Below are 25,488 nucleotides of genomic sequence, written 5' to 3' on the forward strand. Positions count from 1 at the left end.
GAGCACTTCTGTCCAGATACTGCTTTATTAAGTTCATCCTTTGATCAGAACACTTAGTTACGAAGGAGAGCTGACAGTTTTTGTATGAAGGCGACTGACAGTATTGGCAACATTTACCACACTGCTAATTTACCTTCAAGCTCTTTTTAGCACCTCAAATATCTTTGTTCCCACTATCAGAGAAAAAGAACATTATGTGCTTCATCAGCTGCAGAATTTACACTAACCTAATCAACAGCTTTCACATTATTCTAACACTCTACCTTTTAATAGTAAAACCAGTCATTGGTTTATCTTTCCACTTAACACACAACCCACTTGCCAGCATATGCCCACGTGTGCATATCTTCTTATTTTGCACCTTTAAACAAAATTAACTCAGTAGCATCTCCACTAACAAAACCTTCTGATATGTTCCCAAAACTCTGCACCTTCATGGAGCCCTCTGAATAGCACCCAAAAGACCTGAGTGAATTTTCATTCTATTTCAATAACCTGGCTTACTCTATCAGATTGTCATGCACATGTCATGGTAATGGAACTTCACCAAATCAAGGTTACTATTGAAAAATCTGGCAAAAGAAAAAGCTAGTTGATATTTACCACAAATCAATATGGAAATAACAGACTATTAGTCAAGACCAATTACTACACACACAAAGCTACAAAAAACTTACCTTGCTGACACGGGCACTCAGCTTGAGCGGGTGAAAGTCTACTTCAAGCCAATTGTAAAGTTCTTTCACTTCTGGGACTACATATTGCACTACATTGAACCTGACCTACAGTCAACAAAAAAAATCCAAAGATCTCAACGTTGATACAGTATTAACCAATAGTTAATGCTTTAAGAATTTCACATTCAACAAGTTAAAGAGGCAACAAATGTGGTTTTTAATACAGGAGACTATGTATTTTTCATTACACTCTTAACTGCAGTGACAGTAATTCTACACTACATCACTTAAAGTAGAAGAAAAGTAGACAAAAAGTAGACAAAAACCAAACAAGCTAAACAGACTAGAGTACCATTATCAGCCATTTCTATGACAGAAACCTACTACACAAACATAGACCCACATCCAAACTAAAACCACACATCTCTGCTCATGATTACATTTCTGAAGCCTAAAATTGTGGGTTTGAAGTAGACTGGACAGCTACTGCAAGAAGAATTAATTAAAATTGTAAAATGAGCTTTGAACCTAAATTTGAGATATGAGTGCAAACAACTGAAAGAAATTCAAACATTCTCTGAAAATACCCATTGCTTAAAACCTAATTGCTAAGCACAGGGCTCTTGGGGAACGGGGCTCAGTGTTAGGAAGCTGCTCACCTGAACCCCAGTACTCACCATGTCATTGATGAGGCTGGCCCGTGTAGGGGGGGCCTGCAGCCCCAGCAGGGTGGCCAGGCGCCGCTGTTTCTCCACAATGATTCCATCCATATCCAGGAGACGAGCAATATCAGTTCTCTCTGGAGTTATTGGAATGGACAGGGTGGCCAAAAGGACTCGAGTGGACATCCTGGTGACAAAGCAAAAATGCAAGAGATGAACTGCTAGAGAGCACTTACTAATTCCTGCTTATATATGTGCCAGTTCAAGAGAGGAACGAGGAGCATCCGTGATGCAAAACTGAGTAAAAACACCCGAAATAACAGGAGACAGCAACTACACCACGAGAGGAAATTGTGAAATCTTGTGAAGAAGATACCACCACTCAGAAAAGAAAAAGAAAACAAACTCCCAGATATTTATTTACTGACTTGCATATCTTCTCAGGCAGTAAAGAGAAGGAAGCTTAACTAAGGTGATGCTAATGTTTAAAATACTTACACTGCAGCTTTGTAAAACATCCTCCTTGCTCTAGATTTCTTTTGAGGCAATTAGTACTGGCCAATTTAGACAGAGCTGCTCATAGCCATACATGTCATCTGCTTCTTTTGGGGTACAATTTAGTCTATTTTTGAACCTAGGGGGTTAAAAACAGATTCTAAGATCACAGCAAGTATCTTTCCCCACCTCTGCATCTCCTCTTGTGTGAGATTCTTTCGCATTTCTCTTGATAAGTGATAAAGTCGGTGAAGGGTGGATGCATGAAAAAGAGCATTTCCTGATTTCCAGAAGACAGTTGAAACTTTGTGATAGTAATTTGCCATCAGCTGTGGTTTGGGGGGCTTCTTAGACAGTGCAAATAGTCCATGAATATCTTCCACTGCTTTGAAAGCTTCCTAAAATACCCCAAAACAACCAAATACACTACTGTTAGTAAGTTTTTTGTAACACCACAAAAAAAGAAAAATACAAATTTATTAAAGGTTATAAGACTATAAAATATTTAATACTACTGAAAGCTGTGATCTTCAGTTTTTTCAGCTACATGAAATGAAATACTTCTTTCCTAATAAATTATTTGGACATACTCCATTAACTATCTGCTTAAAATATGGTACTTTTGAAAACTTGTTTCATTCAGATTTTCAGGCTACAAATCAAGAAGGGGAAAAAACAACTAAACAAAAAATCTCTGAAAGTTCTACCAGCAAAGCTTGAAGTGCTATGCAGGAACACCAGACTAAGCATTTAATATCCTAGATACTAAAACTTTACTCTTTAGCTCTTATCCTTTTCTTCACCTTGCTGCATGTCCCATGAGACATGAACAGCACGGAGCAGATCTTGGGAAGGCTGGAGACCAAGCGTGATGGGGAGCCCTGCTGCATACCTGCCACAGCTCCATGCTGATAGCACTGTCCAGCTGCACCAGCCTGGTCTCCAGGTGCATGGACTGGCTGTCAGGGTTGTTGAGGTTGATGGCTGTGCTTTGGTTGTGGTGCCGCTGGATCTGCCCCAGGTGCATCCGCAGGTTATCGCAGAGCTTGCGGAACTCCGCTTTCCGCGTGTACTGCAGGCAGAACTTGAAAGCTGCAGAAAGGAATAATGTCAATTAAAAATGTTCACTGATGGTGACTTCATGGTAGTTCTCAATGGGATTCAAATATGTAAATCAGTACACTTAGAGAGTCTTCATTTGCAGTCAAAAGACATCTCAAACATGATACAATCTGTCTGCCACACATAATGAGTAAGTGACAATGCAGAGCATTTTCATCTTGACCCCAAAAGGTGAAGATGTTTCTACATAATTAAGCTTAAAGAGCAAAGGGAATACTTTAAGTCTCTTTAAAAATGTTCTAATTTATGCACTGATTCCAGCTTTTAGTTTGAACTAAGAGCACACAAAATCCTGTGAATGGCACGAATTCAGGTTTTGGCTTTGTAAAATGTGGGGGAAAAATTCCCAAGGCATCTAAATATGGTAAAGTCAAATGAGGCTTTCAAACGTCTGGAAATGACAGACAAAAACACTGTCATTAATCCCATAGTTCTCAAAAACCAGTCCTTGTTCTGGCTTCTGGAGATAAGCACAATACAAGTGCAAGAAAGAGGTCAAGAAGAGGGGATGGACTGTAGAGGGGAATCAAGACCACCCAAAACCCTGGAAGCCCTCCAACCCATTTCCAGAAAGGTCCAGAAGAACAGACAGAGCAGGAGAACTGATTTGCATACCAAGTGAGAAACTGATCTATAAAAAGGTCAAGCCCAGGTGTGTGTACACCCCCAGGACCCTGGGCACCCCCATCAGCTGGATCCACACTGGAGTGAAGACTGGTGATTTCTCTCTTTTTCCCTCCCATTCTTTCTCTCTAAGCTTCTCTTTAATTCAACCCTCTCTTCTTCCATGCTATCCCTTTCTCCAAAACCCACTGCCATGTGCTTATACTGGGAGGTCAGGGACTAATACACTGATTTTCATGCCAAATGCATCATTTTCTACTAAAACTTTTTAAGCTTTTGAGGACCCTCTGATTCTTGTTGATCCTTTTGACCACAAGCATCTACAAATCTTGGATGCTCCCCTCCCCTAAAGGGGACACACACCACATCATTATAGCTCAAGTTTCCATCTTTTGCACCTACCTTGCTGTGCAATGTCATGGTACAGGCGTTCTACTCGAGAATTATTTCGGAGAAGATCCAAACACTGTCTGTAGGATTCCCACAAAAATTTAACCCAGGGTGTCAAAAGCAGGCGGTCAGTACGATCCTGAGTGTCTTCTCCACTTACAGCACTCAAAAGAACGCTTTAGTCAGGGCAGCAGGATAAAGACAGAGAAAAAAGAGAAGTGGTTTATTCCCTACAATTCTCATAAATTTTTCTTACCAGCTTCTAAGACAAAACTGGACAAATCTGAACAGCTAATTGCTGCTGAATGGTCTATTGCTTATTTTCAAACTGGTCCCTCAGACCAGTTTCCCTTTTCCTTTAAGGGATGTAGATAATTATTTCAAACTTTTACATTTCAAACTTTGGCCACTGCATATACAACTGACATCTCCAAGCTCCAGAGGTAAGACATGAGCAGCTTGTATCCTTCCAAGGAAACTCACTCCAGGATTTTCACCTTCCCTTTCCTAGCAGGGAGCTGTGTCCTGTACCTCTGTTAGAGTCAAGTATCAGTGCCAATGCAGACACTTTAGTACTTGCTGACACTTCCCTTTTAGTCACCAGCACTGCTGCCAGAGTTCATTTCGTGTTGACATGTGACACAAGCGCTGTGTTATGATCCGCACACGTCAGAAACCAGAATACTCACATTAACATTTCAAATCCTTTACAAATTCTGACATGAAAAAGATGCTTAAATACATCAGAAGTAAGAGACGATGATCTTGCATGTGGAACTTCATTGCCTCATCACAGGAATATAAGACAGGTGAAAGCATTCCCAAGACACTGAGACCAATTCAGTGCTATGTCCCAAAAGATCCCTTTCTGCTGAACAATCCACTCAACATATTAAACTTACAAAATCCATCTTCCCTAAGGCTTCATTTTTAAAATTCTTTTTGAACTGTTTTTAATAGAAAGTCTCAACTCTTATAACTCTTTCCTGCCACACCACTTCCAGTTCTAATTTGCATCCTTGGGTGCTACATACACTATTAAACATGACACATCACCACTGCCTTCTCTAACAGATCAAGAGGTGAATCCAGTAGGAAAGCATGAGAAGTCTAGAAAACAGGACCTAAAAAACACTAAGGAAATTGTGCTTGTTTAGATGAGAAGTGTGATGGAAAAGATCCATTCTCTAGTCCTCTGTTATAGAAAGGAGAACAAGGAAAAGAGAGGTCAGTCAATCTTCACTGTTTAACTATTAGTGGATTCCTCTGTAACAATTTCAGACACTGGAAAAAACATGAATGGCACTGCCCCCTTATTCAAGACACGTCTGTCACCTTTTCTTTTTTACAACCAACTTCTAGACTAGAGAATTTAGTTGTTAACATGTAAATAGAGCCTTCTACTCCAGGTCCTTATGAGTATTATTTGACTACTACAACACTATTCCTACACAAGACAAATATTCAGTAATTTCTTCTAATTTTTTTATCATTTCTATCACCATTCTACATTCTCATTACTCATCCTATTAATTCTCTCTTGAATGTACTTTTCATGCCCTTTCTTCTATTACCTCATCACTTAACCAAGCAAGTATAAAATAACACTTCTTTTGTTTGTACATGCACAATGTACAGAAGAAATGGAGCCTATCACATATGGGAACTAAATTGGTTTGATATAATTAACAGCATTTCTAAATCAACCAGTAATGAGCAGTTTACCATCCTAAACTCTCCAATACATCTACAGAGGCAGATCTGAGCAGACACTGGAAAGTGGTGACTCAACTCCCACTACACCTAGATTTTCTATTCCTTAGTGCCTGCTTTCTTTACTCAGACTTAGGATTTCATTCAATGTAAAATTCCTGCTTTCATCTCTACCTTTAAAACTGCTAGAACACCACTAGTATTCCATTTCAAGTCTACCACATTTATATCTCAGCTTTGTGAATGAAAACAAGGATACTTTCTGTGAATTGTTACACTTTAAAGACAGGCTGCACACCTTTCTGGAGTCTGAATGTTATCCAAGTCTTCTATGTCCAGTACCATCTGCTGGGATTCTTCCTTAGCTGCTTCTGTTTTTTCTTCAGCTAATTTTAAATAGGCTCGAACAACATCCTCCAAAGATTTGATGTTAACCTACACCGAAGGCGAAAAAAAATGGGAAGATGTTTCCACTCACAATAGGCAACAAATCTTTTAAAATGTAACTGCTACAAACCCAAGAACATCTAAAAGGCAGATTAATCCTAATTCCTGAGAAATCAGTTACTTTTAGGTTATATCAGCTGACAGATACCGGCTATAAATAAGTACAATCAAAAATCAAAAGCCATACCTGCTGGCAAATATTCTTGTACTGGTACAGTCCTTCTTTTGCCAGGTGACTCTTGCGCAGATCCACGCAGAGTTCCAAGTACTTCAGCATAATTGGCTCGTGGATTTTCTGCCATGTTCGGTGTTTTTTACTTTTCATAACATCATAGAGAACATCAAGGGCAGGCTGCTTTTTGCCAACCTCAAGAAATTCTGAAAGTAAAATCCCAGTTAGCAAAAGAGTTGCACACCAGAAGATGCATGTTTTATACTTAATACAGGAAACATTCAGAATTTAATCAATTCTACCCAAAGTGCATTGATGGTTTGATTTACTTGGCCAGATCAAAAACATTGGCAACTCAGTGCCAGTTATTCAATGACATAACTGGCAAACAAATGTAGACCAGTAAATTTACATGGGAATTTCAGAATAGTAGAAAGGTCTCTCCATCCATCCAGGCATGACTGAGCACTTCATAGACATGACTGTGTATGAATGCACACATCCAGTTTTAACCATCCTCGATTCATCAAGGAAAAGGAATACCCACCAGGAGGCTTGTGGGTACAAGGCCTTGGCTACCTACCAAGGACATTCAACAAGGTGTAAAACACACCATGAATACGACTGAAAGAGAAAGTCCTGCTCTCAGGTGGAGGAAGGAAAAAAAACTTCACACAGCAAAGCTGTTCATCTGTTGTTTTTAACTCCTGAGTGGCTTAGCACTTCAGTTTAAAGAAGTTACATCAAAAGCTGCTGCAGTTCAGTTGAAGGGTCAGACACTTTTTAAATCAGCCTTGCTGCTGAAACCAGTGTCCCATTTAATCATCCATAAGTAGCTGCTGTTATTAACAGGAGCTCTCAGCAACTCCCACCTCTGATACCCCACACATTCTGCCTCACACAAAACACAGCAAACCACCCACTGGAAACACTGAGGCAGCGACCCACATCCACACAGACCCTATTCTGAATGTACTCTGCACTGCAGAACAGCAGGAGAAATGAACATACAGAATGGGAAGCGAACAGGTTTAAAAGATAAGGGAGGTCAAGTACAGCCTGTTCTTAAAGGCTGTGGGGTAGAGTCGGTACTTCCCATGAAGTACTTTGGAAAGCACTCCACCCCTAAAGAAATAATGGCAAAAGCTATTAAAGAAGGGGCCTGTTCCAGGGGCTCAGACATGAGACATAGCTTACAAGTTATGGAATCTCAAATTTGAAGTTAAACATGGCAAAAGGTTTAGATTGAAAGCAGCAGAGTGGTTTTAATTTAAGGAACACAACAGCTCATATTCAGGGCTCAGTTTATGTAAATAATGAGCTGGCAGAAGATGAGCAAGTTCCTTTCCAGAGAAAGCACCATGATACAACTGAAGATAATCAAAGTTACGGTGTGACAGTATCTAGCAGTACTTTACTTACCAAGGGAATTTTAACAAAGCTACCCTCCATCTCATAATTTGCACTGTCATTCTATCTCAGAGTTGCTTTTGAGACAATTACTGTTCAGCTTTAGACTTCATTAATGAAAATAAACTTGAAAGACAAGTTTAATCCTGCAACAATGCCAGGGCACTCCAACCACAGCTCTCAGAGGTCGATAACCCACTGGACAAAGCACAAAATTAATATATGTTGTTTTGAAACTTTTAATTAATTCTGGCCAAGCAAGTTCCTACAAGTAAGTCAAATAATTAAGGCTAATTTAAGAGACACTTCAGTAAAAGCACAAAATGAACCTAAAGAATCAAATACAGCACACAACACCATGCTTCACAGTAGGAACTGTAAGTTATGGAAACTCAGATCTGTAACATACAAACTGTAAAGATGAGTCCATAAGTAGCTGTAAGAGCTACTTTCTACTAGTTTTGTTCTTTTATACTACTTAAAATGCTAACAGGTATCCAGAGTAGCAACTGAAACTGAGTGGTCAGGAACCAGCTGATACACATGAACAATTCACCTACTGCTAACCCAAAATCTTGAATTAAACTCAGGTTTCAAGAAAACATGTCATTACAAGAGGTGACCAAGATGTCACGTGCTTTACAGTATCTCTAATAGTGAGCAAGCTTAGTATCTGCAACAATAAAACACTCCTCAAAGTTGCATTAGATCCCTGACTACAAAGCAATGCCAAATATTAACAATAGCTGAGGGTTGGCCTTGACCTACATTTATCAATTATAAAAACACTTTTCTTACATATCTGTATAGACTTAAAATCCTTCATGCTCTTCATGTTTCCAAACATCACCTCTGTATGTTGAAGTCACTGAGAACATGAAGTGCTTCTAACGCTCACTTGAGCCTTACCTATAAAGCACACACTGAAACTCTGGAAATTGCACTGAATGTCCTCATTTGAAATGTCAATTTAACACGAAACTGCTTCCTGCAACACATAGTCTGCCTTAGGTATGACTTTCCACCCTTTATTATGCTTAGCTCTAGTAAGATTGAGCCCCCTGCAGTTTGTAAGACCTGACACTGCTGGTCAAGCTTTCCATTCAATCCACTGAAATTCAGGATTGCCATCATCTGTCTGGAGAACATCTCTTTCAGTTCAACTTGACTCCATCACTTCAATACAGTTCAGCAGACTTGCAGCAGTGTAAGAAATGTGAATTTAAATATAAGGAAAGCATCAATAACAACGAGCAGTTAAAGTCAATATTTCAGAAATGGGACTTGCACACCAAGTAACACTTACTCTACCCAAGAATTTGCAAGTATAAATAAAGTTTATATATTATGGTATATGCATCTTTTTCAGTGAAAGGACTGATACAGCACATCTTCATCCTTGAATGCTTATTGAAGCTGATTTTATCTGTCATCTTTTTACCATTGTGGGAAAGATTTTTACAATGAATTTTTGATTAAAAATCTTGAGGACATGCAGTACTTTCACATTTCTTGTTAAAATACAAAGTACTTGAATAATGCACAGTCCCAGAGCACACAGCCTCTTCTGCTGTCATTTCAAGACCCGTACATCACCTGTAAATTGTGGATGTCTTTATGTGTCATCTTACGATCAGCCCTGTGACAATGAAGGGTATAAATGGTCTTGCTAAGGGGCTTAAAATAGGATACTATAAAAACCAGAAACGTCAAAGCCATATGTTTGGCCCGAAATGAGCCAGCTGATAAATATAACCAGTCCGGCTTTTATGTGGCAGTCAGCAAGAGTCGGCTACAGCGCTGAACTGAACAACTCCCTAGGTCGGTCTTCCAGGGACAAACCAGTGCTATCAGCCTGCGCGGCAGTGAAGGAGTTTTACCATTTGCGTTCTGGCCGGAGTCACGTGAAGGACGGGATACAACACACGAAGCCCACGGGGGACAGAAGGGCCCGGGATCAGCCCGGGTTTGAGATCACCCCGTCAGGGCAGCGCGGTCGGGCCCGCTCATGCCCAACCCCGGCCGCTCCGGCCGCCGGCGGGCTCAGGCCCGCGGGATGAGGCCGCGCCAGCCCCGGCTCCCCCTTCGCCCGGAGGCGGCCGTGGGGCCCAGAGGAGCTGGAGGCGGGGCCGGGCCCTCTCCCCGCGCCCGCCGGGCCTCCCTCCCCTCCGCCATGCGGCGCGGCCGCGCCGCCCCGGCCCTTTCCCCGCGCCGGCGCCGCGCCGCCCGCTCCCTCCCGGGAGGCCTCCGCTCAGCGTCATGGGATTCCGGGTGGGCTCTCCCGGGCGGGCCCGGCCGTGGAGTCCCGGGGCGGGCGCGGCCGGGAGCCGGGGAGCGGCGCGGGAGGCGACCCGGCACCGCGTGAGTGTGGGCGCGGCCCGCACTGACCGTTCGCCCGCTTCAGGGCGTTCTCGGGCCGCTGGAAGTACACCGGCATGATGGCGGCGGCGGCGGCTCCTCACGGGGCGGCGGCGGCTCCTCACTCCAGCCAGGCGGCACGCGCGGCCGGAAAGGGAGGGAGCGGCAGGGGAAGGGGAGGGAAAGGGGCCCGCGCGCGCCCTGACGGCGGCGGCGGAAGCGGAAACCCCGCCCGGCGCGCGCGCGAACCGCCGGGAGGGGACCGGGACCGGGCCGCGGCCGCCAGGCGGGACCGGGACGGGGGACGGGAGCGGGACCGATTCCGGGTCGTGGGGGAATTGCGGAAGAAGCGGGAGGGGGATTGGGATCGGGACCCTGAAGGGATCGTGAGATGGGGACGTGGGGAGATCGGGACCGTGAGGCGGATCGGGATGGGATCGCGGGGCGAGCTCCACGAAGCCCTTTGTCCGCAGCCATAAACGGTACCGGAGGCACGGGGGATTTGTCGGGGAACGCAGTCGGGTGGCGCTGGGCCCCGTGAGTCCTGCGCCTGTCTCGCACATTCTCGTATTAGCATTGTTCTTACTGTTCGTTTCCTTTTCCATTGATGCTTCTAGTAAATAGTCTTTAGCCCAACCCGTGATCTTTACCTTTTTGTACCTCCAATTTTCCATCCTATCGCAGGGGGACGTTGGGAGGGACGTGAGCGAGTGGTGCGTAGTCTGGGGTGTTTCAGTGGATGCATTAAATTGGGGAATTCTATTCCTAAACCAAGACAAACCTGTATTTTAGTATGGTCTGCTTTAAGTAGAGTCATGACAAAGGTACTTAAGGTACTGATCAAGTGCTTTTCTTGTGTTCATAAAATTAATTATAAATAAGTCAATCAAATGTTATGTCTGTCGGGTGGCTACCTGAGGTCTGGGTGGCAGCTGTGCCCATGTCACCGGAGCCAGTGGTGACAGCCACTCATGGGGACTGCAGCTGCCCTGCCTGGTACTTACTGCTGGATTTGCTATTGCGCAGCCCACTCCATGGTTTTGGATCTCTCAAGTTCCTGAAAGCCCTCCAGGCTGGGATCAAGACAATTTTGTATCCGGAGCAGCTTTTATCTGTCTTGTCACGTCTCTTCCTATGTGGTAGTTGAGTATATTTAATGTGTGTGCTTCATGACTGGATGACAATCATATGGCAGGCTGCCCCTTAGGGTGTTCCCTAGCCAGGTCTCTCAGAACTTCACATTTTTTTAGCAGCTTCTGATGCTCCTCTAGTTAATCCCAGTTATTTCAGAAGTTTCTTCTAATAAGTGTCATGGTATTCCTAGAATCATTTAGGTTGGAAAAGACCCTTAAGAACATGGAGTCCAACGTTCAGGTGCCACTGTTCATCCAAACTTGCAAATGAGATCCTTACATTCTCAATAAACTTGCTGATGCATGGAGTTACTCAGGAATAGCTGTTCTTCTTCCATGACTTCCTCACACCACCCAGTCCCCACTTGGGCACAAGCCAGCCTTTATCCAGGCTGTGTAGAAACACAGGGATGTCTGTGTTTTGGGTTACTCAGGGTATGGCTCCTGGCCCTGACTTCAGGAGGTGGTTGCCAGCAGGGCCACCCTCCTTTTGTGTAACATTTCACATGAACTCTGCCCTGTGACTTACAGAGGGCTGCAGAGATGATGATGGCACCCGAGCTCCTCAGCTTTGGGGAAAGGCTGAGAGAGCTGGACCTGTTCAGCCTGGAGAGGAGACAACTGAGCAGGGATCTCATCCATGTCTGTCACTATCTGAAGGGAGGTGTCAGAGGAGGGACCAGGCTCTGCTCGGTGGTGTCCAGCAATAGGACAAGAGGCAACAGGCACACACACGGAATTCCACCTGCATACGAGGAAGAACTATATTTTGCAGTAATCACTCACTGGGACACTGCCCACGGAGGGTCTGCAGTCTCCCTCACAGGAGATGCCCAAACGCCGTCTGGACACGCTCCTGAGTACCATGCTCTGGGAACCTGCTTGAGCACCGGCTGAGCTCCGTGGTCCTTCCAACCTGAACTGTGCTGTCATTCTGTGACGCAGACAACAGAAAAGACACGTTTTTCCCACAGCGTTTTCTCCGTTTTCCGCGTTGCCGCCGGAGAACAGGCGGGCGGGTCCCGGAGGAAGAAGGCGCCGGGAGCGCTCAGTAAATGGCGGGGGGGCGGGCCCGGCCGGGCGGAGCGGCGCCGTGAGGGCCGGGCGGGCCCCGGCGGGCGGAGCGGGGCCGGGCGGGCGGAAGGCGGCGGAGCGAAGATGGCAGAGCCGGAGGCGCAGCTGCTACGGGCCGTGGGGCTGATCGGTGAGGGCCGGGGGAGCCGGACCGGGCCGGGGCGGTACCGGGGCCCGGCGCGCTGAGGCCGCGGGCCCGGGCGGTGCCGGGGGTGCTGGCTCTGCCTGTTGCAGAGCTAAGCCGTGCATAACTCGGCCGAAGTGTCTGAAATTCGCGGCTTCCGAGGTTTGTGTTGCGAAATCAGAACTAGGGAAAATCATAAATAAGCTGGTCCGGGTGCTTGTTCCTCAATACCATGCTCATGTTGAATGTGCATTCAAACTTGGTGCTTCTTTGCCCTCGTGAAGCAGGTCAAGAATGGAGATGTATTAATATTTTAAAAATAAAATTCGTATCAGAATTCCTGCCTTAAGGCTTAAACTGCAGTGGCAGAACTGGATGTCTAGGGTTAGTGTAAGGTGGAATTTTAATCTGATTCCAGGAAACAAACCTGATTAACCCATCAATTTACTTCCTTGCTGCTGTTTGGCATTCTCACAGTGAACATCTTTCCACCATAGAAAAAGACACCAACGGAGATGCTTTGTGGGTTTGGTGTTATCCATCCGTAACAGCTGAACTGAGGACTCTGTTGCTTCGAAAGTGCTGCCTTACAGATGAAAACAAATTGCTCCATACGTTTGTGTTTGGCCAGTATAAAAGGTCTTGGTTCTACATCACAACGGTAGAAGTTCAAGATTCTCCAGCTTTGAAAAAGGTATGACCTGGCAGGGTCTCAGTAGAATGCAGGGAGGGCTTCTGCAGAGCTTCCTCTGTGGGTTACAGCAGTCTTTTCCCATGGAGAGAAATGTGAGAAAGAGAAGGGATTCAAGGTGTTGTGTGCTCACAGATACAGCTTTGTCCAGGTGTCCAGCTGGTCTATGTTTCATTTGTCACCAAGACATGGAATTACAGAATGATTGAGATATTCATTACCCAGTTCTTTGTGTTTACATACAAATGCTATTTCATGCTGCTGTTTGTAGTTAATTTGCATTTCAAGTTCAGCATTTTTTTCTCTCTACAAAGTTTGTTTCATAGTGTTCAGAATCTTGTTCCTATAGAACCTGCTGCCTTTTTTCCCCAAATGATAGAGTTACGTAGGAACTTCCTTTTCGACTGCGTTGATTACTGGAAGACAGCAAATACAGTTGTATCTTCTGTCTTTTTCCTGTTATGAAATCATTAAACTGTCAGTTAAGTCTGTTCAGTTTTCATGTTTCATGCTATGTTGTTAAGTAGGAAGATAATGTGGTAATTTTGTATGCCCACAGCAGAATGTTGCTTGCCTTTCCTCACTCCAAGTTTATATTTCCTATGAAGTAAAATAAAATTAAATGTCACAGTGCTGTCTTCAATAGTTGCAGTGGGAGATGCTCTTTCAGGAGGACACATAAGCCTGGTTGTTGTCTGCAGACTTTCAGTCTTGTGCTGTCCCAGCACACAATCATTTGATTGAGGAAGCTAGTGTAGTTCTGTTTGTGGGCCAGTTATCTGTGTATTTTTTCCAGTCTCTTTCTAAATATGTCCATGCTGTCTGCTTCCGCAGCCTCCCTTGGCAACAAATTCTGGAAGTTTCCTGCCTGCTGTGGGGAAGAAAAATGTCTTTCTGTTTTTTAATAACTTCATGAGATTAGAGGAAAGCAACTCTTGTTTGTAGGTTAAGCAAAGGACAGTTTGTAGTAGAGCTGAGGCACATCACAAGTCCTCTGTCCAGGCCACTCCTGCAGTTAGGAACTTGGGTCTTTGAAATAAAGTGACACTGTTTGTGTGGGGTGATTAGCTGAGCTCTGTGTGTTTCTGCCCCTGTGTCATGTGCAGGTGACCCACTTCTCCATTGTGCTGACTGCCCAAGACTTCAACCCAGAGAAGTATGCAGCCTTCACCAGGATCCTCTGTAGGTCTGTATAAAAGCTGGCCTTAGGTACTGCTGTGTGCATGCTTAGATCTTGCCAAAGCAAAAGGTTGAATTCATTGTGTTGCGTTTGTTCAAACAAATTGCTGGAAACTCAGTCCTACAAATGAAATCAGATGATAAAAGTCCTTGATTTGAGCTTGTTGTATAAAGAAAGTGTTGGGTGAGTGTCAGATGTTCATTGAGTTTTAATGTGTGTCTTCACCAGATACATACCACCACCCTCACACTCATTTTCTCTGAGAATGTATTTTTAAAAAGTGTAAATGTTTGGGAAGATGTCAGTGCTGGGCTCAAAGACTGACTCAAAGATGTGTATAGTGAATGACTTGCATCCCTGCACAACATCTTCATAGATGCTGCTTGCAGCTCCTCTGAGCTAAGCACAGCACCCGGGGATGGTTTTGCTTTTCCTATAGGGAAGTGAGAGCCCTCTTCCAACCAGAAAACCTCATTTCCTTGTCTTGTTTACTCACTTCCGTTCATGTCCCCATTCTCATGCTCTCTCTTTGCTTCTTATTTTGCTTTTCCTTCAGTTTCTGAGTTAGTTCAGTCCCAGTTCCTGATACCAAGAGTATTCCCTGAGATTTTGCAGCTAATTAGATGCAATTCTGAGGTTTTTGTGCTCTTGGGACTTACTATATATAATGCAGACTTGGGAATGTCTTCAAGCTTACCAATTCTGCAGGGCACTGAAAGACTGAGATATGATAGATGAAATACTTAGATTCACTGTGGATCACATTTCTGCTGATTTACCAGCTAGTACTTCCTTTCAAATCTAGAATGGATTCTTCTAAGCATGATAATAATTGAGTTTCAAATGTGATGTAGCTTTGTGCTATAGCTGACATGGAAAATGTGTAGTTGACAGCTTCAGTGCTATTCCTGAAATATCTTAACCTGTAAAATAGGTTACAGCATCTCTCTTCTTCCTGGAAGACAGTGCATAGGTTCTCTGTGTGCTTCTTCTGTGTAGTTTTGGGTTTTTAATGAGTATCAAGGACATGTTTATATTTTTCTTTCATCACTTAGCAAAGAGTACAGAAGAATGGCAAAAGATACTTGGATAAAAGATTAAAAGCTATGTAGTCATAGTGTGCATGTAATAACAGGAGTTACTGTGGTAGTTGCTTTTTCATTAAGCAGACACCTTCCAAGTCTGCAAAGAGTCCTTTGTCTGGACACCTGCCTACACCTTTGGGGTGTGTTTCTATCTTAGTCTGTGTTGCTTCATTCATAAAACAGAAAGCTAAAATAAAATAGGGTTATTTTAAATTCCAAGATAGACATGTTCGTGTGCGTGTTGGAAGATTTCTAGTTTAGTATTTAAAACCTCAGCCAAGTGTCCAGAATAAGAATTATTGCCAGCAATATTGCTATCTGGGATACTGATTTTTAATTTTTCATATAAATATTGGTGCACTGATGCAGTTAAAATACCAGATTCTCTCCTTTTCACACAGAATCTACTTGAAGCATGGAAGTCCAGTTAAAATGATGGAGAGTTACATTGCAGTCCTTACAAAGGGCATCTGCCAAAGTGAAGAAAATGGATCCTTCCTCAGCAAGGACTTTGATGCTCGGAAGGCTTACCTTGCTGGCTCCATCAAAGGTTAATCTCTGCCAGAGTCTCTATTCTGATTTCTTGCTTACAGCCTAAAATACAATCTTGTTTTCATGTATGCTTCAAGTAAGCTGTGCTGACACTGTTACCTGTGCTGTTATTATTAAGATTCTTCAAAAATATGATATCAGCATATGTATCTTCTAGAAAATAATTTCCCTTCTTTTCTAGATATAGTGTCTCAGTTTGGAATGGAAACAGTTATTTTATATACTGCACTGATGTTAAAGAAGAGAATTGTAGTGTACCATCCTAGAATAGAAGCTATCCAGGAATTTACCAGGTACTTTATCAATTCCTTCCTTCCCACCCACCCCCAGAAGTCCACCAAATTTGGAACCTTCATAGAGAAAAAAACCTGTATTTTAAGGGAAAAAAAAAAAGTATCTTAAACATGTTTATAGAAATTCTGCTTAATCCTTCTTAAGGTTTAGCTGTATGTTGGCTCAACTCAGAAAAATTTAATGGTGGAATGAGTGATAAACTCTGCTTGCACTGATAGCAGAAATCTTTACAGTTCATATACATAAATATATATAACATATATATATATATACACATATACCCCCCCAAATGAGACCTAGTAATAATTGTTCTTTTTCATGGCATGCAATTTTTACTGTGTAGCTTTAGTAAGTGTAAGTAAAAATCCACTGTGTCTCAAGTTGCACCATAATCTCCCCAGGACTTTGCCTGCTTTAGTGTGGCATCGACAAGACTGGTCAATTCTTCATTCATATGTGCATCTAAATGAGGAGGAACTGGAAGCCTTAAAAGCTTGTACAGGTAGTGATAATATATTAATCAAAAATACCAGGAAAATTCAATTTCAGCTTCTGTTGCTGCAAAGTTCTGCATCAGGGAACTTTGGAGGGAAAAAAGGGTTATTTTGCTATTAATTCTACTGATCAAAGCTAAACATCATTTCCTCTGGAAAGGGCAAACCAACTAAACAAGTATGTGGGAAGATAATTAGTTAATCTGGTGGCTTTGGGTGGATCCACATCAGTCTATCTCTAATCACAGATGCAAAGCAGCCTTGAGACTTTTTTGATGCTTTGATTGGAGGGATTGAAAATCTTCCTGTTTTAGAGAAGCAGCTCATTTAGATAAGATACTTTTCCCAGCTTCCACACATCACTAGTAATGGAATGTTTTTTTATAATTCCTAACTTTGAAGTCCCAGACTTCTGTTTTGATGTCAGTGAAATCTTAGGCTCCTAAGCACAGGTAAACTTCACCTGTTGGAGTTTGGTCATTGTGACACAGTGCTGTGTGTGCATAGTGCTTAATGCATAATCCAGGCCCTTGCTTTATGCAGAGGTTACTGTGACACATCATGTGGCCATTAAGAGGCTTCTTTATGTAGAATATGAGCAGGAAGACTACTCACCTTCAACATTTCTACAGCTCACAAAGCATCTTCCACGGAGAAAAACTGCTCCAAGTTTGCTCACCTGACATGCTATAAATAAGAAAATCTGCTGTGTTTATTCCTCTGTTCCAATCTAATACTGACTTTGTGGCAAGAGGCCCCAGAGTGGAGATTTTTGTAATGAGAAAGTTGGAAATGAGTGATTTTAGTAGGAAGGTAGGAAGAGTTTTAAAATTTCGGATTGGTAACTTGGTGATATTGCTGTAGTGTTAGCAGCTAATCCATGCTCAAGGCAGTTTTAGAAGTCAATTTTTAAGCTCCTTGGAAATGACACATCTGCTGAACACTTGTTGAATGATTGTATCGAGAACAACCTCCTGTGTCTAGTGGATATTGTGTCAAATACTGTTAGAATAGACTTTAGGACTGTGATTTTTGATTTTATTTATGAAGAACCTAATCTTGCTCAATTCCATGCTCTAGGTTACATCGCTGGATTTACAGACTCTGAAGTGAGCAGTAGATCAGACCTCTATGACGTGTATGTGAATTTGGCAGACAGTGAAATTACAGTTTCACCTGTAGTAAAAGGTTGGTTGCTGTTTATATTTTGGATTTAGTTTATTCCAGAGTTGACAGTAATTGCTCAGCCTTCCTGTAGGTCAAACAATCTTGATCCTTCTTCCATCCAGATTTTGAAAAGTCAGTATGTAAATTTCTGTCTTCATTTGATTGCCACCCTGGAAGACTGGTTAAAGTTGGAATTCAGAAAGATGTGCTTTGTTTTCCAACAAATGCACAACTGAGATTTCATAACATGCATATTAGACATGGAAGAGACTTCCAGCTGAATGGAGAGGTATTACATGAATTTTTAGAAAAACATATCATTAAATATTTGAAGACTGGGCATCATTTGAAAGAAATCCTTGTGTGTTGCTTATCATCTTGCTGCTCCTTATCACTGCTTTGGGCCACTTCAGAGGTACTGGCTGTTGATACAAGATAATTGCCTTTACCAACAGATTTCAAATGGCAGTCATGAAAAGATTCTTCAGTTTGGTGTGTTATTCATATGCATTTCTAGGTGTCACAAAAAAGGTGATTTTATTTGTGGGTTTTTTTTTTTTTCTTACACAGAGGCAATGACAATGGGAAAACTTCACAAAGAAATTGGACAACTAATTGTTCAATCTGCAGAAGATCCAGATAAATCAGACAGCCAAGTCATTAAGGTTAATATTTTATTTTTAAATCTAATTAACTTCTATTGCTAAATCTTGGCAGAAGGAGGGAGTAGGAGGAAGAGTGTCACTGAGAATCAGTCTCTTCTACCTTCTGCCTTTTTAAAAATGAGCATTTTTATTCATCATGCAGGTTCTTAAGGATAACTTACTTGATTTATATTATCTCTTGAGTAACTACATTGCTGAAGAAAGTTCAGAAATTCTATTGATTGTAAGATTGATTTCCCAGTTTTATTCCACAAAGCATGGATTTTCCTCAATGCTTTATCATTACTATTACCAATACCTTGAAAAGGTCCTGCTAAATATGGCTTCTTAGTATAAAACCTGATTTTTATGATGATGGCATTTTATCACTCCCTCCCCCATCTAATAATAGACATTTCACAACTGAGTGACTTAGTCACGTAACTCAGTAGGGTCAGGAGAGGAGTGGTTGTGCATCCTTTATCCAGTATGGCATGAGAGCAGGCTTAGGAACTATTACAAGGTTACCTTAAAATAAATGGGGTTTTTATTTTAAATGAGCTATTTATTTATCATTATTTCCTTTTTTTGTTCTGTATTGATTTTTTATTTTAAGTGTATGTGTAAACCTTTTAATACATAATACTATATTCATGGTTGTTTGTTTTTCTGTTCCTTAAGGACATTTCTCTGAAGACAAAAGAAATCTTGGCTACTTTAGCCTCACTTACTGAAGTTTCTGACGGCAATGAAAAACCAACCCTTAATGCTGAGGCCCTGAAACAAAAGCGATTTCCACCAGCCACAGAAAACTTCCTTTTTCATTTAGCAGCTGCTGAACAAATGCTCAAAATCTGATTTTGATGCACTGCAGTGTTATGGACCAATTCTGAAAAAATTGTCTCTGCCACCCAGATAGGTATACCTGGTATTTTATGTGAAAAACTAAAGGTGTGAGTCAATGTCCTAGTTACCATGATGTAATGCAGAATATTGGAGCTTGACTGGGAACATATGGAGACATATTTGGGAACATTCCTGGTGTTATTATCTCCCCCCAACTATTAAAAGTGTACCTATGGCTCCTGTATTTCACACCACAAAGTGAATGGATGTACAAGTAGCACAGGCCAGTGTGTCCAGGCTGTGGCAGATATCAGTGTAGTGGCTGTTTGTCCTGCACATCTCAGAGGCTGGACAGCTCTAACTTGTCTGCCTGGGGTCTGGAACACAGCTGCTGTGAGCCCTGCACAGCTGGGTTGTGCTGATCTCTGCACAGGGACACCCTGAACATGCAGCTGCTCTGAGTGCTCCTGCTGGGCTTCCAGGGATGTCAGCCTGTCAGATGCTGCTCTTGCTCTGGACTGCCTGATACCTGGAAATCCCAAATAAATGGACAAGTTCTCTCTTTCTACTTGAAAGTGTCTAGGTGTGAATAAAGGATGTCTGAGAAAATCTGATGTGGTAGCCTTAGTATGAAAAGGAAGGGATATTTTGAACCTCAGGTGTGAGTTGAGCACCTCTTTTGGACTCTTGCCTTAGAGGTTTCCCCCCTTTCACTCCATCCCATGCCTCTGATAAGACACAGGATTACTGTGCTTGAAGTGGCACTTCCTAGGGGGGGTCATGGACAAGTGCTGCCTTACAGCTGGAGTCATTTAAGAAGTTGTTGGGGCTCTCAGCTGAGGAGAGACCTGGCCATTCATTCCTGATCCATATGAAAGATGAGTCAAAGCCTTATGCACCAGGAATGCTCAAATGGCCAGCTGCCACAGCTAGAGCAGCAGCTTCATGAATGGCTGGAGCTGTAACACAGGTACTGTCTGATGGTGCTCTGTGTAGATTAAATCTAGATGGGAACTTCTGAAGTCATAGTGAAAACTGAGAAAGAGTTTAGAGAAAATTAAAATTTACCTGCTTGTTTGGTTGCACAGCCATAACTCAAGAGTGGTTTTGGTTTTCTTTTTTTGAGGGGGGGACGGGTTTGGGGTGGTTTTTTTTGTTTTGTTTTGTTTTTTTACTGAGCAGCCTGAAACTAACTGCTTTACAATCTTCTGAGAAGAATTTAGAGTCTGTAAGGAAATGCTCTGAGCCAAACAATCTGTATTTGTTCAGAAACGTCCACAACAAATCAGTTAATTCTGCAGTAGCACTTTGTTAAAAGAAAAAATAGCCTTTTTCCTGGCCTTTGTACAGATATGTTGTAGCATGTGGTTTTACATAGAGATTTTATACTTATGATTAAAACTTTAGTAACCAATATTTATATTGTTAAATAATTGGATGTTTGCTATTCTGAAACTGGTAGAGCTTATCAATAACTATGTGCAAGCAATATTGGTTGGAAAAAGAGGTGTCCTTTTGCTATGTATGATACCTTAAGGGAATCTATTTTAGAATGTGATTAAGGAATGTGGCATCTGTGTATATATGGGGTGGTTATTACAGTCAGGAAATGAAAGTGCTTCAGAACAATCCCCTATTTTCAGGGGTTTAAAATTCTGCTTTAAACACTTAGTCTGAAGTCTGAACACAGTAGCATGTAATTTTTTAACTTCTGAGTAAAATATTGCAACTGCCTTTGTTTCCCTGTAAGTGCTCCACAGCTTTTTTCCCCATTTGCCCATTAATGGTTTTTGTTAATGGTTCTTTAATATTGCTGCTTCTATTTTGGGACCTATAAAACAGTCGGATTAGAAGAGCTGCAAAACTGTGCTGAAAATTCTATTCAGGACCTACTTTAAAGTCCACTGAAATGGAATTCTTTCACCAAGGAGAACCTGAATCTGCTTCAGCCAGCTTGTCTTAACACCAGAGTGTAACTGAGAAGAATTTCCCATTGTTTCTTATTAACAAACTGCCTTAAAGCATATCTAGAGACAACCACACAAAGCAGAGGAGCTCAGCTGCAAACTAAACCTTGAATGCCTGTTTTGATTTCTGTTCTGGAAATATTTCAGTTGAAAATTTCAGTGTTGTATTAGATCTCCTGATGTTTGTGCAACACAGATGAAATACAATTTTGCACTTAAGGAACTGGACTCATAGCATGCTTATGCCTATTAAAAAATTCCTGAACAGTCTACCCTTTAATTTATGTAAATTTATTCTTGAATAGTTGTGGCCATAGAGCCACAGGCCTTAGCTCTTAGTTTTGCAATACTGGGATTGAGCTATGGTTTGGTCTTTAGGTTGGAAATGTTCAAACACTTCTGTCATTGCTGATTTTTATCAGCACTGTACAAGATTTATTGGCCCCCTTCAGTTTCAGTGTGTTCAAAGGATTGTCTTAATGTTCTTGCATTTTCTTAATGACTTTTGACACTGTTTCCTTTCAAAAATGTTTAAAATAAAATAGAAAAAAATGCAAGGTCTGGACAGGAAAATATTTCTACTTCTTTCTCACTTCCCTTTCCCCAGGAGGCACACAGGCAGACTCTGGATGCAGTTGCTCTTCTGCAGTCAGATGACATCCTTTCTTCCTCCTAGAAGCAAAGGCCCTTTAAAATGGAATTTTATTCATACCTTTTCACCTTACTACCTTTCTGTTCTTGGAGAAATATAAAATGGTGAATGGCTCCTGTGCCATAATATCTCCATTATGTTTGCAGAAATGGAAGGTAAAGAGTGAACAGGGCAGAGGCTTCCAAAGGGGAGCAGGATTAACACTCAGTCCCTGCAGTTGAGATTTTGCTGAGTAAATTGGGTTACTTACTGCTTTCATCCCTGGGGTTTTAGTTCCTGGTATGAGCTGCCCTGCCCTGTTTCCCCTGCAGGCAAATGGGGGAAAGGGGGAAATGGTGTGAAGGGGGAAATGTTCAATGGAGAGCAGTGTAATGTTTTGTAACCTGAAAACTTGTAAAACTTGACACGGGACATGAGACAGAATCTTTCTTAAACGTCCTGGCTGCTTCTGCATTTAGCCTCTGACTGCTCCTGAAATGGCTGCTGAGGGTTTGTTACTCGTGGTGTGTGAGATGTCAGTTGAAGCAGCTCCATTCCTCGATAAAAAACAAGCCATAAAGCTCAGTGGAGGGAGTTCCCAGCTGCCTCATCGTGCCTTACACCCTGCCCCAGGCAGCTGGCTCCTGGAGTTTGAGTCAGAGCATCTCTGGGCAGGTGAAGTCATTCCTCGGAGCTGCTGAGTGATGTGGAATGGGAGGACACTCCAAAGCCTGGGGAACAGCTCCTTCCTGAGTGACACTGCAGCGTGTGGTGTTTGCTGTCTGACAGGGAAGGAGCTGCAGTGCAGGACTCCCTCCCTGCCTTCATCCTTCCTTCCTCCACCCCCAGCATGTGGGGAAAAGGGAAAAGCAGCATGGCTGTGTTACAGGCCTGGGGGTAAAGCAAGGACACAGCTCCAGCTGAGAAAGGCTTTGATCTCAGTATTTCTTCACATGGGAGTGGCTGACTGTTTTTTAAGCTACATGAAAGGAGCCTGAAAGCCTCACTGGATTTTCCTACATTTCAAGATGAGAAGCTGAGTGGGTGAGGCACAGCATCTTGTGCTGTATTAAGACTTCTGTTTTCCTTGAAGCTGAAAGCTTCCATCTGTTGTCATTCACCACAACTTAAACTGGTTCCACCACTAATGCACTGTCACTTAATACAAGAGCCAGCTAAGGCAGGAGACAGACCTGCCTTGGGCTGGTATGTGGTTAATCTATTCCACATTACAAAGGGCAAGGCTTCCTCTTCCCAGGTCCTACAAATGTGAGGCTTTGCTGCTTGTCCCAGTCTTGTTCCCTGACTTGTACCTCTGGACTACCAGGTGTCTGGTCCTGGCAGTTCTCATCTCAAGGACTGGTTCAAGGCTGAGGATGCCACGGCCCTTTTAGCAACATATTTTCCCTGCCCTGATTTGGGGCAGCTGACTCGACCAGGCTGATAAATGGCAGGCACCTGCCCTCCTCTTCTGGAGAATTCTGGTTAGGGCAATAGAAACATTGGGGAAACTGGTATTTGATAATCCTGAAGGAGCTGAGTTTAATATGGCAAATTTCAACTCAAGAATTCAGTAAGGAGCTGGTGGAGTTTGAGAAGGGGCAGCTGTAAAAACAGAAACTATTACCAGACCTATTCCAGAAGCCTTACTCATGGAGTTGTAATGACATCAATTTGCTTAAAACATCCAAGTGTGCTGCCAGTGAATTTATAGCTTGTCTAGTTACCATGACAATCCAAAGTTCACCAATATATTCTCTTCTATTTGCTGGCTTTGCTCTGCTCTTAGGTTTGGGGTTTTTTTCACTTGTTCCCACTGTGGTTCATGTAAATAGCATTTACTTTAGCCATTCTTAAATTATGTTTAAAAAAGGAGTGGGGAGAGGTGCAGGTCTTCACTGTAGTGCCAGTTACTGTTTATGGAGAGTAGAATCAGACCCCTTCTGGATTTGCCCTTGGTATGTGACTGAAATAGGAACAGAGAAACATGTTTAGCTAATTTCACTCAGGATGTTATCTGTGCCTCTGCTATTAAAGGCTTGGAAGAAAACAAACACTTCACCCAGAGAGGCAGGCTGAGGCTTAAGCCTATTCCACCTGACCCTGTGGTAGAATAATGGAATGGTTTGGGTTGGAAGTGACCGTAAAGATCATCTAGTTCTAACCTCCCACCATGAGCAGATGACATTTGGCTCAGCAGACCCTTTGGTCTGACACAACACAATTATCTTCTTGACCCCAATGACATTTTACCATGTTCTGAAGAACATCACCCACAGAGGCTGAGTGAGCCTGCAGAGTTCAATGGGTGTAAACAATCCTTTACCTATAAAAATTCACTACAGTTCTCCAGTGGAGTACTGCAAACTCTGCCAATTACAGACAGTATCCATATGGTCTTCCTGGAACAGCTTTGCAGCATGTTCCCCTCCAGTTCCAGGTCCTTAGGATGTGCTGCTGCTCCTTTCTCCTCTTCCCTTGTCTGACCTTTCCCTCCAGTAAGTTGTTAGAGGAAGGCTCAAAAAAGGCAGAACTCAAAGAAATTAAATTCAGTCCCCAACTTCCTGCTTTTGTTGAGTGCCAAAAGCACAGCAGGGATCTCTTGTTGCAAGAGCCTAGGCCTGCTATTTTTCCTTACTTTGCTCTATGCTGCTCTCTTCCTCTAGGATGGACTGGATTGGGCAACCATTTCTTCCCTCACACTGTGAAAAGAAATCCAATCCTCCAGCAACAGCAGAGCAGTGAACTGCATGTTGTGCCCTAAGGAAGTTAAATTATGGCACACTTTGGAGGCTGCACTTGTGCTAATCACTTTCACATAAATAATTTTCCATTATTTAATGCATTTCCATCCTTGTCACATAGCCTTAGCAGCACCTCACATAACCACAGGCAGGGGTTGTAGGAGAGGTGGCTCAAAAATCACTGAAGATGTTGTCACAATCACAGGGTGTCCTATAAGCTCTTTCTGCAGCCCTTCCCAGACAGCTGAGGGTCCCTGAATAATTTCACAGGATCAGCAGAATGTATCACCTCGCTGATCAACACACCAAAATAACGCTACATATCAAAAGAACTTGCTTTCTTTCTTTGGATAACCACAGCCAACCTTCAAAAGTGGAATTCCTCGTTGTCCACCACAAGGTCAGAAAGACATGGGATCTCCTCATGACTTCAGTGTAAAAAAACAAGCTCTAAAGCTCAAGGGCCATCAGGCCTCACAACTACTTCAAGGATGTTTAGAAAGCCAGGAACTAATTGGTAATCAAGTTTGACACCCATTTCCAGAACACTTTTTAGACAACTAAATTAAACCAATATTCCATTGCCATCAGGGTTGCTTTGTCCAATATAACTTCAAGGGCTGCCTCAGTCACGTCTCATCCTCAAAATGAGCATTGGTAGATCACTGAAAACATCAAAGTGTTCTGATAAGAACCAGCTGGACTTTACCCACAGGAGTACTGATGTCAAAGCCTCCACTGGCTGGGTTCCTGGAAAGAAGCACACCAAAAGTTGCAGCAGCAGAACAAACC

At 42.6% G+C, this 25,488-nt stretch overlaps 2 protein-coding genes across 2 annotated transcripts in view; one reads left to right on the plus strand and one right to left on the minus strand.

Moving 5' to 3' along the window:
- The window catches only part of EIF3A (eukaryotic translation initiation factor 3 subunit A), a 28,396-nt gene extending 18,138 nt beyond the window's left edge, over positions 1–10,258 (minus strand). Inside the window, exons 1-8 of the mRNA XM_058841129.1 lie at positions 10,101–10,258; positions 6,318–6,508; positions 5,982–6,118; positions 3,983–4,146; positions 2,727–2,926; positions 2,024–2,232; positions 1,355–1,526; positions 678–782 (exon numbers count right to left, since the gene is read on the minus strand). Of these exons, the coding sequence (XP_058697112.1) occupies positions 678–782; positions 1,355–1,526; positions 2,024–2,232; positions 2,727–2,926; positions 3,983–4,146; positions 5,982–6,118; positions 6,318–6,508; positions 10,101–10,149 (1,227 nt within the window). The 5' untranslated portion in view covers positions 10,150–10,258. The remainder of the gene's footprint in view (positions 1–677; positions 783–1,354; positions 1,527–2,023; positions 2,233–2,726; positions 2,927–3,982; positions 4,147–5,981; positions 6,119–6,317; positions 6,509–10,100) is intronic.
- A 2,048-nt stretch (positions 10,259–12,306) lies between these two features.
- On the plus strand, positions 12,307–19,481 carry DENND10 (DENN domain containing 10). Its single transcript, XM_058841956.1, has 9 exons — positions 12,307–12,407; positions 12,899–13,095; positions 14,199–14,278; positions 15,759–15,907; positions 16,091–16,202; positions 16,605–16,705; positions 17,778–17,885; positions 18,435–18,529; positions 19,190–19,481. Exons 1-9 carry the CDS (start codon positions 12,362–12,364, stop codon positions 19,364–19,366), a joined length of 1,065 nt encoding a protein of 354 aa, XP_058697939.1. The 5' UTR covers positions 12,307–12,361; the 3' UTR covers positions 19,367–19,481.
- The last annotated feature ends 6,007 nt before the right edge of the window (positions 19,482–25,488 follow it).

The sequence above is a fragment of the Poecile atricapillus genome, chromosome 6, assembly GCF_030490865.1.
Source record: "Poecile atricapillus isolate bPoeAtr1 chromosome 6, bPoeAtr1.hap1, whole genome shotgun sequence".
NCBI classification, from domain to species: Eukaryota; Metazoa; Chordata; class Aves; order Passeriformes; family Paridae; genus Poecile; species Poecile atricapillus.

Excerpts from the sequence above, each read along its gene's own strand:
- DENND10 (XM_058841956.1), top strand. The coding sequence starts at position 12,362 with ATGGCAGAGCCGGAGGCGCAGCTGCTACGGGCCGTGGGGCTGATCG. Across the intron at positions 12,408-12,898 it reads ACGGGCCGTGGGGCTGATCG|AAAAAGACACCAACGGAGAT; the intron begins GTGAGGGCCGGG and ends TTTCCACCATAG. Across the intron at positions 17,886-18,434 it reads AGTTTCACCTGTAGTAAAAG|AGGCAATGACAATGGGAAAA; the intron begins GTTGGTTGCTGT and ends TTTCTTACACAG.